We start from the raw sequence: 13,670 nt of genomic DNA on the forward strand, positions 1-13,670 counted from the left end.
GTTTCTTCATTCTGTGCAAATCAGCCCAGCTGCAGCACTTTGTTAACCACCCCCGAAGTAGGGCTGCACAATATTGAAAAAAAAAATTACGTTGCGATTTTTGGGGGATTTGCGATACTAGAAATAGAATTTTCACCAGATGACTTGAATAGATTTGTTTGGGAATAATTGGGTTAACTCACCATGACATCATTGAATTCATATAATATTGTTTAATCCAGACTAAGGGGATTCATCTGTGAATGATGATTGCTGTATATAAAAGGGATCACAGAGACCATGTCTCTGTAACATAATAGATTTAACATTGTATTTCACACTTCAATGTAAACAGCAGCAAAATATTAAACATATTTTAAACAAAAAAATAAAAAGAGCATGTGCACTTGACCCTTGAGTCATTTCAAAAAAAGAAAAATAAACCTCTAAAGCAGCAGCAGAATTATAAACATCTTTAAACTAAAATATTTAAAAATTAAAGAGCAGGTGTACTAGCGCCTGAGTTGTCTACAAAAATATAACATTAAGATAAAAAAAAAAAACTTTGTGAAACTGCAGAAAAGTTATAAACAAATTACAACAATATTATAAAAAATGAAAGCACAGGTGCATTAGTCCCTTGAGTTGTTCACAAAAATATAACAATAACTAAAACGGTCTGTAAAACATATTGCAACCGTCCGTGATTTGTCGGTGCTGTTTGGACTTCTTATCACAAGGAGTTATGCTGGCGAAGGCGTCTGTAATTGTTTTTTGAGTAGATGAAGTTTCACCTCGGGTCCCACTTTTTGGTTTGAACTGCTCATACAGGGGCTTGTGACGGCGATTGCAGCAACAACGGCGAGGCACTGTTGGCAAAGGATGTTTTGTTGTTCTGAATCTTCCTTTTTATAGCCAAAATACTTTCATATTTCGGATGTTGACTTTCTTTTGGGGACTAAATCCACTGGCGCTTCTGCCGTCGTCTCATCCTCCTCCATGTCATCTCAGAGCAGACAGCAGCGGCTATGAAAGTGGAGGGGGAGGGGCCGGTGACTGATTGGCAGGAGGGAGTGGGTGAGCAAGACGGGCTGTGTAAGAGCACGGAGTAGCTTGCCGCTTTTATGAAGCAAAACAAAACTTTGCGCGCTTTAAAACATCTCGCGTCCTACGATGTGACTATCGCGCATGTGCCCATCGCAATCGCGATGTTCAAACGACACATCGTGCAGGCCTACCCCGAAGTCCGCTGCAATATCATCAGCATACCTGTACATCATACCCCATAACGTTTTCTCCTGAAATTATTTAAATAGAAACACTGTAAATATTATGGATTTAACGATTGACTCCAACCCAGATTCATGTCTCAAATAGGGCTGCCACAAACTATTATTTTGCTAGTCGGCTATTCATCAACAGGAGTTGCGGTTAGTTGACTAATCGCGTCTTTATGTAAATTGCGTCATAATCGCACAACTTCAGCACCGATCATTTTTTCTCCAACAGGAGATGTGGCATTTTTGAGAGAAAAATTAGCGCCAAATAATTTGAGAGCGGCTATAGTCAACATGGTGTTGCGAATCGATTCTTTTATTTTTTACATCTATGCATATTTTATGCAGTTTAAATTGATTTTAGATGAATCGTTACATCCCTAGAAAATGTATCAATGTGTAAATTCTTCGTCTGGTGTCAGAAATCAGATTTCAACTGATTGAAACTGATGTACTTACAATTTCACACACAAAAAGTATTGCCTGTTCATAGCGTGATATTGAATCATAAATGTTATGTCTACAAATGATATACCCGGTGAAATAATTGATGTCTATTATGCTCTGATGTGTTGTATATTTATCCAATTTAGTATTTCTATGTTGTCATTTTCTCGTGGCTCTGTTTCAATCCCCACGTCGTCATTGACATCGTCCCCAAAGTCAGGCGGTCCATCTGAGGGCATGTGTCCATCGTCGATCTAGATTGTCATCAGTGTTTGTCTCCACTCCGTCTGGATCTCAGCCGTCACCAGTGACGTGTAGTTACACTTCAAGTCAGCATGCAGGGTCAGAGTTGCGACCGTCACCAAAGAGATCATCCTGGACATGACTGTCTACATTTCTGAAAATATAATTCCATAAAAATATTTATCAGTCAAAGTATACTGTTTGAGATGATGGTAACTTCGATAATATGTCATCAAAATAAATTATTCAAATAATTGATAACGTCGATAAATGTGGCTCCGAATTAAAAATATATATTGTTAGCTGCAAATCGTCGCTGTGATGTGAAAAACACTTACCTCCATTTTTTTTTTTTTTTTTCAATTTTCTTTTATTTTTACGCGAATAGTGTTTTCGCTTTACAGACATCGCTTTACAGACATCGCATTAACATGAAAATTTAACATTTTTCAAAAATTGGACAAGTGTTTTTCACAGGACAGAGACGATATTCTGTATGTTGAAAAGAAAACGAATTAGTGTTGCCCTCGTATTTTTGATCGACTCAATACTACTACTGTTCTTCAGCCATGACAGGAGCCATCTTGTTGCTACTACTAGAAAAGAATAAAAATTGCATTGAAACTAATATTTTCAATTAAATGTGCACAAGTTTGTTGGCTTGTGCATGAACTCTTCAAAATGGATATACAGACTCATTTTTCAGCAGGACAGCATTGTCAACTGGGATTTTTGGCGAGTGTAACTCAAAATCCATTACATACTTAGTTAATGTGTACTGATATATATTGATTTGCTCTTCTTGTTCATATACAACCAACAAATATATATCAGTACCCCCACCTACAAGTTTGTACCACAAAAACATCAAAGACAATCAATCATTTGTTCGAAGATAAACCTCACCCACCTCTCGTGTCACTACATTTCTGTTAAAGATGGCTCAAAGACAATCGGACTAAGTGACATGTCTACAAACTAGAACAAATTATGGGACATTTTGCTTAAGTTTTTTTTCTTTTGCATTAAACACTACAATGTCCTTGTTTTTTTGTGTGTTCAGTGAGACTACTTAAATGAATCAATAAAAATGGAGCGACCAATTTAGCAAGAGCTATTAAATTAACAGCATCCATACAATACATTTTTGTCGACGTGCTGAATTGTGAGTACATGTGATTAAACTACGTATGGTGACAGATATGACTAAACGTTGAAAACGGCGCTACATTAGCCACTTACTAATGCTAACAGTGAAACGCATCATTAGATTGCAATCTATCGCCGTAACCCTGTGAGTCCAAAACTATTATTTGAGAGAGAGCGACCTTATGAAATAAATATTAATAAATTGGACATGCATATTGCTGACTTTACCTGCTGTGGAGATGCGTCTCCTGAGCCGCTGGAAGCGCTGCCCGATCCGCTCGCCATCTTTTGTTGTCTTCTCTACGCATGCACGGGGGGGAGGAATCGCGGATCGATGAGCTCTACCTTTGGACCAGCTTGTGGCCTGTGTGACGTCATCCTAATTTGCTGTTGTGCAGATTCGTCCTCTCACAAAGTGATTCGTATCCTCAGCTGTCAATTCGTGCGTAGTGAAGATTCATAGGCGTAGAAGTGAGAATTGTATTCACAAAACGATGCACTCAGTTTTTATTCGTACTCACAAGAAAAAAAATTCAAACCCTCACAATTTTGATTCGTACTCAAAAGAAGTCACACCTTCACAATTTTAATTTGCACTCACAAATTATTACTATTACGGATACGAATCGTTAATCACGCATATGCCTTTTTGACAGCTATCTTACTCAATATATAACAAGCGTGGAAGTAAACAATAACTAAAACAGCATCGACCAACAAAGAATATTTCCAACTTTTTATCTTCAACTGCTAATTTTTAATCATAAAATTATTCATTTTGTTTTTGTTCATTTCAAGTGTTAAAATTTATTTTCATTCATGTTGATTGCAGACTTAAAAGGGGACAAATATAAAATTGACCTTTTAATGGACTTCATCCGAATAGTTGTATGGCCACCCATGACAAATTTTTAAAAATGGCTGGACTATGCATGGCCGGAAGTGGATTTTAGTCCGGCCCACTAATCGGCCCTCATGCGTGTGACGTGGTCGCGTGGCGGCCAAATTTCATCTCAGCCTACTCGGTGAAAGGCTTCTTTTGAGGCTTCTTTCTACTCCCGCGTCGGCGCTTGCGACAACTGCCGCATTGATTCACGTGACCGACGCATTGTGCTGTTGGCGACAGGTCTGCAACACATGCCACGCACCCATCAGGAATTGTCGCTGCTCTGATACCGCGGTCCATTATGTCACATGTTGCGATGACATACAGTTTCCCACACGGAGAGGAGAGAGAGGATGCAGCACGCAGCTCGTTGTTGCTGCAAAAGCAAACTAGTTTGGCAATAAAATTAAATGCATAGTCTAGTCATTTCGGTCCCTTTATGGTCGTAGCAGGTACGATATCCATTGTTGTCGCTGTCTTTTTGAAGCCACGCCCCCCGACTTGGAACTTAACTGTTTCAAAACAACTTGTGTCCGAGAGTATATTAACTCAAGTATGACGCTGCCGCATCAAGGTGGAGTTCATGCACTTCTTCTTGCGTCTTCTACTTCCGGAAATACGCCGTAGCAAACCTGCTGTGTATAGTGGTTTGCTGGTATGCTTTTATTTTGAAGGCCCTGAACAAAGGGAAGTGCGGAAAATAAATAACTTATTGAATGCGACTTCTGGCCGTCTGTTGGACCCAAATAATTATACAATGCGACAAAACCAACCCCGGGGCTCGCAATGTAAGTAAGCACACGCAGTTGGGTAAGTAGTAAAGTACTAGTGGCGCATTTTGAAGCGTGTCCACAGCGGGTTCGAATAGTAAATTAGCCAGCTAATGAGCCTTTAAAAGCTCCTGCCGTTAGCATCTCTCCCGCAGCGGCAATCACGGACACTTTTTTTGGGGGGGGGGGCGGAACAGGACGGGGGTTGATCATTTTTAGGAATAAGGGCGGGGGGGTCGCGGCCGAAAGGGTACCCAGGTCAAGGGTGGAGGGTTGCGACCGGACCGGCAAAAAAGGGTCAAGTGACTAGCCCTGCCGTTTACATGAGCGACAGTTACTCCCATATACATGGTAATTGTGATCAATTGGAATATCCTGATCTAAACAGGTGACGTACAGATAACATCATGAAAGATGTCATTTACGCTTCTTACTTCCTACCGTTAACAAATACATTATCTTCACGTCACTCGCCACAGCATTAAAGCAGTCGGTTTCCTCCTCGCTTCAAAAGTGTGTTTCTGTGCCGTCTGAGTTTTGCGTATCCCTGGCCAGTTGTATGCGAAACGCACAGACTTGTATACACACACACATGCGTGTGTCTGTATACAGTGTACACACACTGTGGCATTTTCGTCATAGAAAACGCCGTGCAGAAATCAGTGTATTCGAGTTAGGCTCGCTTAGCAAGTGGCAACCCAAGATGGCCACCGGTGGCATCACTTCTCGCTACGGAGAGTAAGTGGCATCGTCACACATGTATAAGTGCTTCCTGTATTCAAAATGCCAAGGGACCTTGCGGAGAGAGCATGCACAGAACACAAACCAATGGAGGCATTCCAATCACGTTTGTACGACCAAATATTCAGGTTAGAAAAGGGCTAACCTGTGGGTCTAATTCTAATGAATATATTTGGATTTTTGCACGTTTACATGGCCTTTCAAACCCTGAATATTGCCAATATATTTAGGTTTCGAAAGGGTTTTTGACTGAATGTAAACTTAGTACTACTGAGATTCTAAGGCAGTCATGTGATCTAGTAGGCTTGGCCAAAGTACAACATTGAAATGTTCAAAATTCCCTTGCGACAGGAAAAAAACATGAAAACTGTTGGCCATCGTCTGGACAACGTTTGGCGAACGTTTGTAACATGGAACAACCCACACCCCCCACCCCCCGAGGGCGTGACATTCGCAAATGCTTGCCGCTCAGTGTGATAGGGGCTTAATGAACGTCTTGAATTGTTCTTGGCATTTAATGAGTGGCTCACAAAAGTAATATTTGCACAGATATTTTATGTAGCTTGAGGACGCTTTATTTAAAGCGCAAGTGAGTGAAAAATTGTAGCTGTACCAATGCGTCAGACAGCTGCACATTCCATACAGAACACACACACACACACACACACACACAGGTATTTATATCACACTAATAAAGGAAAGAATCCGTGCGTATGTGAGGACCATGTCATAAGATGACTTTTGTTGATCTGCCAGCAAGAGTGAACCAGAGAAGTAAAAGGAAGAAAGTCCAACCAATTAGTGAATTTAAAAAATGCTGTTTGTGTTAGCATCAGCTTGCTACAATCATCCACAGTTGTCTGTAGTGCTAATTGTTTAGATGCTGACAGAGCTGAAGTCTGACGAAATTTGCTTCCCAAGTGTTTTTTTTTCTCTTTTTTTTTTAAGGATGTTGCACAAATCCAAGGTAAAAGCCACACACTCATTTTGTAATTTAACAAATGTTCAGTGTACCCATGTTTGAAATTGTTTATTATACTCACATTTCTTATTTTATTATTCACAGTAATACAATTAACCAAGGTTCTTATGAGAACAGATTAAAAACATGACATGCTAACAGTTAGCATTGATAGCAAGTTGCGACGGGTGTATGACCACAAAAGGTGGAGCAACATTATTAAGACAGATATGTATAACAATACTCACTGGCATATATTATTTGTCTACGGAGAATGATTAATATTCACTCATCTTACTGAGTAGTAGTGGTGGAAAAAGTGTATGTATTCTTCTTCGTCTGTCTGCCTGACTCTCTCATACTGCCTCCCAGTGGCCAAGGTGGGCACACCGAAAGAAGCAGCACAGTGAAATGAATTGCAGCATGAAATAGATGTACAAACTGTGATTACGCTGCTTTTGTAGAGTACAATATTACCTTTAAAGTTAACTATTTTTCCTTGTTTTAAAAAAAAGGGGGGTGGGGCTGGAACGAGTAAATTGCCTTTCCATTCACTTCGGTTGAGAAAACTAACAGCACTATTTAAGAGCTTTTCAGTGCTTTCAGTTATTTACGTGATCAAAAACATTTGACAGTTGTTTCCTTTGGATGAACACATTCTAATGATGCTAACACTTAGCCATTGTTTACAAACAACTCTTTTCTTTTTTCATGTCTCATGCTTTTACTTGACATGTTGTTCTCCTTTTCTACTCCTTGTTGGGCTCCTTCCGTGCGTGTCCGGGAGTTATTCTTGCTTCCCGTATTTTTTTTTTTTTTTTTTCCCCCACTTTTCTTTTCTGGGCTGTCTTTCCTTGGAGAGCCTCCAGTGCTGCAGGATCGCATTACTCGCTAGTCTGGAGGCGCTACGTCGAGGTGGCACAGCAGCAGCAGCAGGAGGAGGGAGATCAGGTTTCACATCTCCCGCACTCTCCTCTGTCTGCTTTCCTCCCATTTCCTCCCCCCTCCCAGAGGAACCTGGAGACAGAGTGGCTGATCCAGGGAGGAAAACATGCCATCCCTCCTCCTGCTGCTCCTGCAAATCTCTCAAATGGTGCATCGGTTCATGCTGGTGTGCTGCTGCAGATAAATGATCAGCTTCTCCTTCGGCTTTTCTTCTGCATGTTTGAAGAAGTGCTTGTCAAACGGGGGCCACAAGGCGTTACTTGGGGGGCCCGATATATCATTTGCCTTAAATGTCGTGTCATTTAAAACAAAAACAAACAAAAGTTCATACTTGAGCACCAATAATACAAATTTGACACGTGCAAAAAACAGACAAGGAGGTGATAGGATTTCCAGATCTGTATCTTTCTTTGAGCTCAAAGTTCATCACAACACAATTGCCATCATTTGAAGGCTAAGAGGTGTTTACAGTGGGGGGGGGGGGGGGGGGGGGGCGCAGTACCCTACCACAAATTGTGAAAATCTGTTAATAATTGACACTCAATACAGGGGGGGTGCAAAAGTAGCTTCACCATTTTAGAAAAAAAGAGAAAGCACTTATAATACTTATGGTTATATTTGCACAAGCCTGTTGTATAACTGCCTTATAAGAAAAGACTCACTTGTCTAACCTCACACCGGTGAGCAAAACAACTTCCTCCTTGGGTAACTGAAGGATCATGGGAAGTGTTGTTGTCCTGTTGGCTCAAACATCAACTCATCTTCATCTGACTTAAGTTGACTGCACGTTGGCATAAAAATGGATATTAACAGTTTGGAATTTGTGAAGGAAACACCATTGATAACAAGCGATGCTTACCAGGCCAACCGATTCTTTGCTAAAAGCACTGATTTGACTGCAGCGTCACACAAATCGGACACAACTGCATGAAGAAAGTTTTTAAAAAGGTCTAATGTGGCAGGAATGTCCTTGAAGACATTTTTTCAATGATGGTGAGGTACTGCAATACTTTTCAATTATCGGTGTAAGTTTGTCTGTTTTTTTTTCATACCCGTCAACCCCGGGGGGGAAATTGAATCTTACAAAAGTTGTAATTTGCCCTTACATATCTGCATATAATCTTACACGTACTTTTAGTGCGTGCACAAGATGGCATACAGAACTGCTGGTTCTGCCATTGATGCGTTATAACTACAATCTTTCTCACTATCGCTCACGTTATTTTTGAATTGCTGCTGTCACGTGATTGGAGGGTGTGTGTGATAAGAAAATGAGCTTGATAAGGCCACGTTGTTTGGCTTCCAGCGAGCAGCCAAAAGAAATCCACATTTTGATGAGGACCAGGACACGGAAGTATTTGGTTGAACGGGCACGCTTGCAAATTCCTTCTTCGGTGCCACTTTGTGATTGGCGGTCATTTTCCAAAACAACTCAAAAGCACCTATTTCCACTCGATTGTTGTCATGTCAATGTTCCGTGACGCGTGTTCTTCACTGACTGTACCAAATTGCAGACAGGAAGTGTGAACATGATTTTTTTTTTTTTCCTCCCAGAATACTCGCACTGTGCCATCAAGAGCAAATGTTGTCAACATTCGCAATCCCAATTCAAGCGCAGAGCCAAATTGAGAGCAGTTGTCTACTAGTAAAAGAAGTTTGGAGTAACATGGGCAACACTTCCGTATTTGTACGTAGGAAATTGTAAACGGCAGCAACCACAACGAAGACGACGCCATGCGATGGACTTAAACGAGCAAGAGCACATCGGTGGAAATGACTGCGACGGTTTGAAGCGTTGCCCACCTTGGCAGCCACCAACCTTGTTTTCCCAGCACGCTTGAATTCATTTCCATCTGCAGTATCACCCCCCCTTGAAAAAAATGGCTCCAACATGTCATGTACAGTAGGCAGGGGGGCCAAATAATCAGGCTCCCTCGACTACTAGCAGCACCACTGACTTTGTGTTCCATTTGATTGTTTTTCTTCAGCTTGCTGCTGCTTCTCTTGTGTTCGGTAACAGAACATCCACCTCTGGTCCCTTGTGTGAGAGTACAATTATCACAGTTGTTACTCCATTTACAGTACTCTGAGAAATCATTTTTCAAGGTTTGTCAAAATGCACCCTTGAAGTTTGAAAGTCCAAAAAGTTTTTTTTTTTTTTCTTTCTTGCCACTCAGCTTGCTGCTGCTTTTCTGCCTTTGTGCCTCTTGGCATTTGTTTGCCGTACTTCTCGGTGGTCTTCGCCGCCTTCGCCTTGCTGCTGCGCTGCATTGCAGATGGCAGACGCCATGACGACTGGGACTTCAAATGTGAAACAGTCGTAATGACCATCTGAAATGTTGTCACACTTTTTCATGAAACAAAAAAAATATATGTTTAGTTCAATTTTTCCGCTGCGCTACCCACACTTTTGGCCCTGTAGCTCTTTCACAGGCGAGCAGTTCGTACAAGTGGTACGTCTTGTATAAGGCATGACTAAAAAGGCTGTCCACCATGTAGAATACAACACCAATCGTGATGAAACTGCCTCAAATAATGTTTTCCAACTGTGCGTGCAATTTGTTTGCTATCCGATTTACTCGTGCAAAGTCAGCGGCCCCTTTGCTTTGCTTTGATACTTGACTTGAGCGTGACATGAAGATGGAATGCGATGTTGTCATGATGCGGTGTCCATGTTGACTTTGAATGTTATTGATTGGGGCTTTAAATGCCAGCATGCAGTGAATAATTCAGATGAGCTCGCCACACCGGCGGCTCGCTGACCTTGCTGTCGCAGTCATGTGACCGCAGTCATGTGACCGCAGTCATCAGCGCGTGTATATTTCACCTCACGACTTTGTCACATTTTGTGTCGTCCGTCTCTTTCATTGGAACGGGGAGACAAATCCATATTGTCCATTAGTTCCACTTTCTTGTTTGGGCCCTTTTTTTTTTTTTTTTTTTTTTTTTTTTTTTTTATTAATGGTGTGAAAGAGTACAGATGAGGCTCCATGTTGGTTGGTTGTTCACAAGGATTTTTGAAATCCTGATTTGTGCACTCACCCCTCTCAAGTCTCCACGACCCCTCACCTCACACAGCAGCCTGGAGGAGGACAGAGTGCTGCGCCGTATTGGAAAAACATGCTACAACGATATTGACTGTAGCCATATCGATATTATTGCGATGCTTAACATGCACCTAAAGAAATGGCATTTTTGTGATCTAATGAAAGAAGTACATTGTTTTTCATGCGGCAAAATAAGCAAGCACAATTTGTTCTTGGCTAATTAATTGTAATTCCTATAGGTAAGGTCCAACTGTTGGGTGGCCATGCACGTTGACTGGTCAAATTCAGATAAAAGCATACAATTCCAAAAGAAAATGATTTTGTGTCTTTGCGATATTCATATTGCATTGGCAATTATTGCAATATCGCGATTTTTTTTCCATATACCGTGCAGCCCTAAGGAGGAGCCCAGAAAGTCTTGAGTGTATTGTATACTCTATATGAGCTACTTGAATATGAGCAATGTTAATTTTGTTTGTTTGCATCATAGATTACTCCATTTGAATTTGGAGATTTGCAAAGTAAATGGAAGGTAATGAATTTTAGGAATTTTTCATGTTTGCCCAGTCAACGACGCACTGTACTTCATGGCGCATTTGTAAACTTGAACAACCGGTACTCATGAAGTGAGGACCCCACTTAAATGAACACCAAAGATTCCCTCAAATAATAGTCAGAGTTTATAATGGTAGACTTTTTGGACGAATAAAAAAAAATTACAAATGTCGGGCCAAGTCTTTGGTCAGCAGATGTAACCCCTTGTTGTCCTATGTTGCTTTTCACACGCATGTTCATCCACATGGTTTAGCAGATGGATTGCATGTGCAAATTGTATATTTTGTGACATGTTTAAAAAAAAAAAAAAAAAAAAAAAAACTCTGACTATGCACACGAGCCTCTAGTGTGTCTGCACACATTGTGACACTGCCAAGTGCTTTTACATCACGTCGGATTGCGCCGTCTGATTGATGTAGCGAACCCCGTCGGGAAGCGACTGGCGTGCGTTTCAGCATGTTGAATTGGTGTCGTTGGTCACTCTGATTGGCTGTTAGATAGCGAATCAGCGCAAATGCGGATGAACAGTGAGCGCATCTTTGCGGCCTTAATATTGGTACAATATCCAGGGTTGACAATGTAAGTATTTCACGATACCATGTCAAGAGCGTGAGGGTTTGCTTCGCGTTGGGGTTCATCGTGAGCGGAAATGTAGCTTAAGGCATCGTTTACGTTTTTATAATCCGCCCTGGCCAATAGCTTTCCGGTTAGCTTTTTCTGACCATTCAGAATGTTGACTACCGCCACCGATGGTATGGAAGGGTATTACATCTTATGCATGCGCAGAAGCTACTTTCATGGTCAGCGTCGATGTCTGGCGTTGCTGTGTATTTTTTCCAGCGCGACATGCCGACAGTCGGCCCGGCGCCACAGGGGGGAGGCGTCGCTCACAGTTGGCCCACGTCGGGTTGGTCTAGCTAGGCCTTTAGAAGTCACAAGGACCAAAGAGAAGATGTCACATGACCTTAGCTGTTAACAGTTCTGCTATCTTTGTGTGTGCGTGTGCCTTTGTGTGTGTTTACCTCCCGGCCCGCATAGCTCAGCCAGCTTTGCTTGTTTATGAGGCGGCGACTGGTTTCTCTGCTTTCTCGTGCCTCTTTGGAGCGTCGCAGCTCAGCGAGCGCTTCATCTTTTGCTTTGACAAGCACGGACGAGGTACACGATGAAGGAAAAACACAACTCCAAGATGGTTTCCCAATTGCATCTTATGTCAAATTAATGTTATGTTCAAAACGCGAGAAATTTGTTGCCAGTCGATGGGCTTCAACACTGTGGGCAAAAAAAGCAAAGAAACTGGTTCCAAAAAAAGGGCTAAATGAATGTAAAATTCTTTGATAATATCCCGACAATGGCCCCAATTGAAGGACGGCACGGGCACACGCTCGGTTTACGCTGACGGCATTTTGGTTCTCTTCTTTGCTCAAAACAAATGAATCCAAGTGGCTTTTATGAACTGGGCAGTGTCTCCTGATGTACAAGTTGTGCCGTTCAAACATGGAGCTGCTTTTTTTTCCCTGCTGTTGTTGTTCAGTTTGCAGTGAAAAAATATTGTAATGAGGCAGTTGATCCCTCCAGAAATAAATGAGAGGCAGATGCTGTTTGTTTTCCTTTTATTTTTTTTGTTTTGTTTTTTTATGCACACTCATGAGCGAGAGCTACTTCTTTTCTTCTCTGCATGTCTATAAAAACAAAACGGTGGCTGCCGCCGAGCTGCTCCTCCTCCTGCCACCTCGTCCTCACCGCAGGAAGTAACTCGGTGTCATTGATTGAATCCATTTTTTTTTTGGTCTTTCATGTGACAGCTACACGGTGAACAACGCAGCTGTGGCATGTTGAAGAAAGCATGACAGAGCTTTTTTGTGTCTCTCTCGTCCTGACAGTTCGCTCTGATGTGAACCACTTCTCCCATGGAGCCTTGCAGCAACATGCTACACGCAGGGACACAGCGCTCAGGTATGCGCACGCACACACTCACACGCAGTCATGTTTGTGTGGGCTTCCTTAACGTCTATAAGACTTTTAGTGTGCTCTCATGAACACACACTATGCACCCCCAAAAATCTGCTCCCCCTCTCACCCCACCTGCCATCGTCTCTCCCTCTTTAATGAGATGAACCCATGATGCCAGTAATGACGGCAGTGCTGGCCAATCAGGTGGTTTCCTGCCTTTTTTATTGGCAGCTGCTGATTGTCTGATTTCTAAGAAGCCAGCAGCTATCACTCTGACATCGTTATTTTAAATAGGCTGTCACTTGAGTTGCGCTTTTCCACCTACAAGGCAGTCAAAGCGCTTTGACACATTTTTTGTTGTTTTTTTGTTTTTCCTCATTCATCTCCTGATGACGCAGCATCAGAAGCAACTGGGTGCTCAGTCTCTTGCTCAAGGAGACTTGGACATGGTCACAGAGCTGTGGATCGACTGCCCCTTCGCTTTACTTGCTACATACGATTGGGGAAGAGAGGCGTTAATTTGTCTCACCCTCTGACTGATAGTGGTAGGGCGTCTACTAGAGGACAGCCTTTATTGAAGGAAATGCTCTATTTTATGTTCCAATCAAATTGGTTCTTGAGTGGAACTTGAGTCGACATTTTGACTCTAAACGTACTCAAAGACCTTCAGAGGCGGGCCGGGCCGTCTGCTCTCCAAATCATTCCCATATGTCCTGCAAT

The 13,670-nt window shown here is 42.0% G+C and overlaps 1 protein-coding gene across 2 annotated transcripts in view; it reads left to right on the forward strand.

Annotated features, from left to right (window-relative positions):
- Positions 1–13,670, forward strand: part of LOC147140269 (bone morphogenetic protein receptor type-1A-like) — a 36,367-nt gene that overhangs the window by 5,432 nt on the left and 17,265 nt on the right. For both annotated transcript variants that reach the window (XM_086044416.1, XM_086044415.1), the window contains exon 2: positions 12,881–12,953. In XM_086044416.1, coding sequence (XP_085900542.1) covers positions 12,881–12,953 — 73 coding nt within the window. The remainder of the gene's footprint in view (positions 1–12,880; positions 12,954–13,670) is intronic.

The sequence above is a fragment of the Filicampus tigris genome, chromosome 11, assembly GCF_054856515.1.
Source record: "Filicampus tigris isolate MCC_2025a chromosome 11, RoL_Ftig_1.0, whole genome shotgun sequence".
Classification (NCBI taxonomy): Eukaryota; Metazoa; Chordata; class Actinopteri; order Syngnathiformes; family Syngnathidae; genus Filicampus; species Filicampus tigris.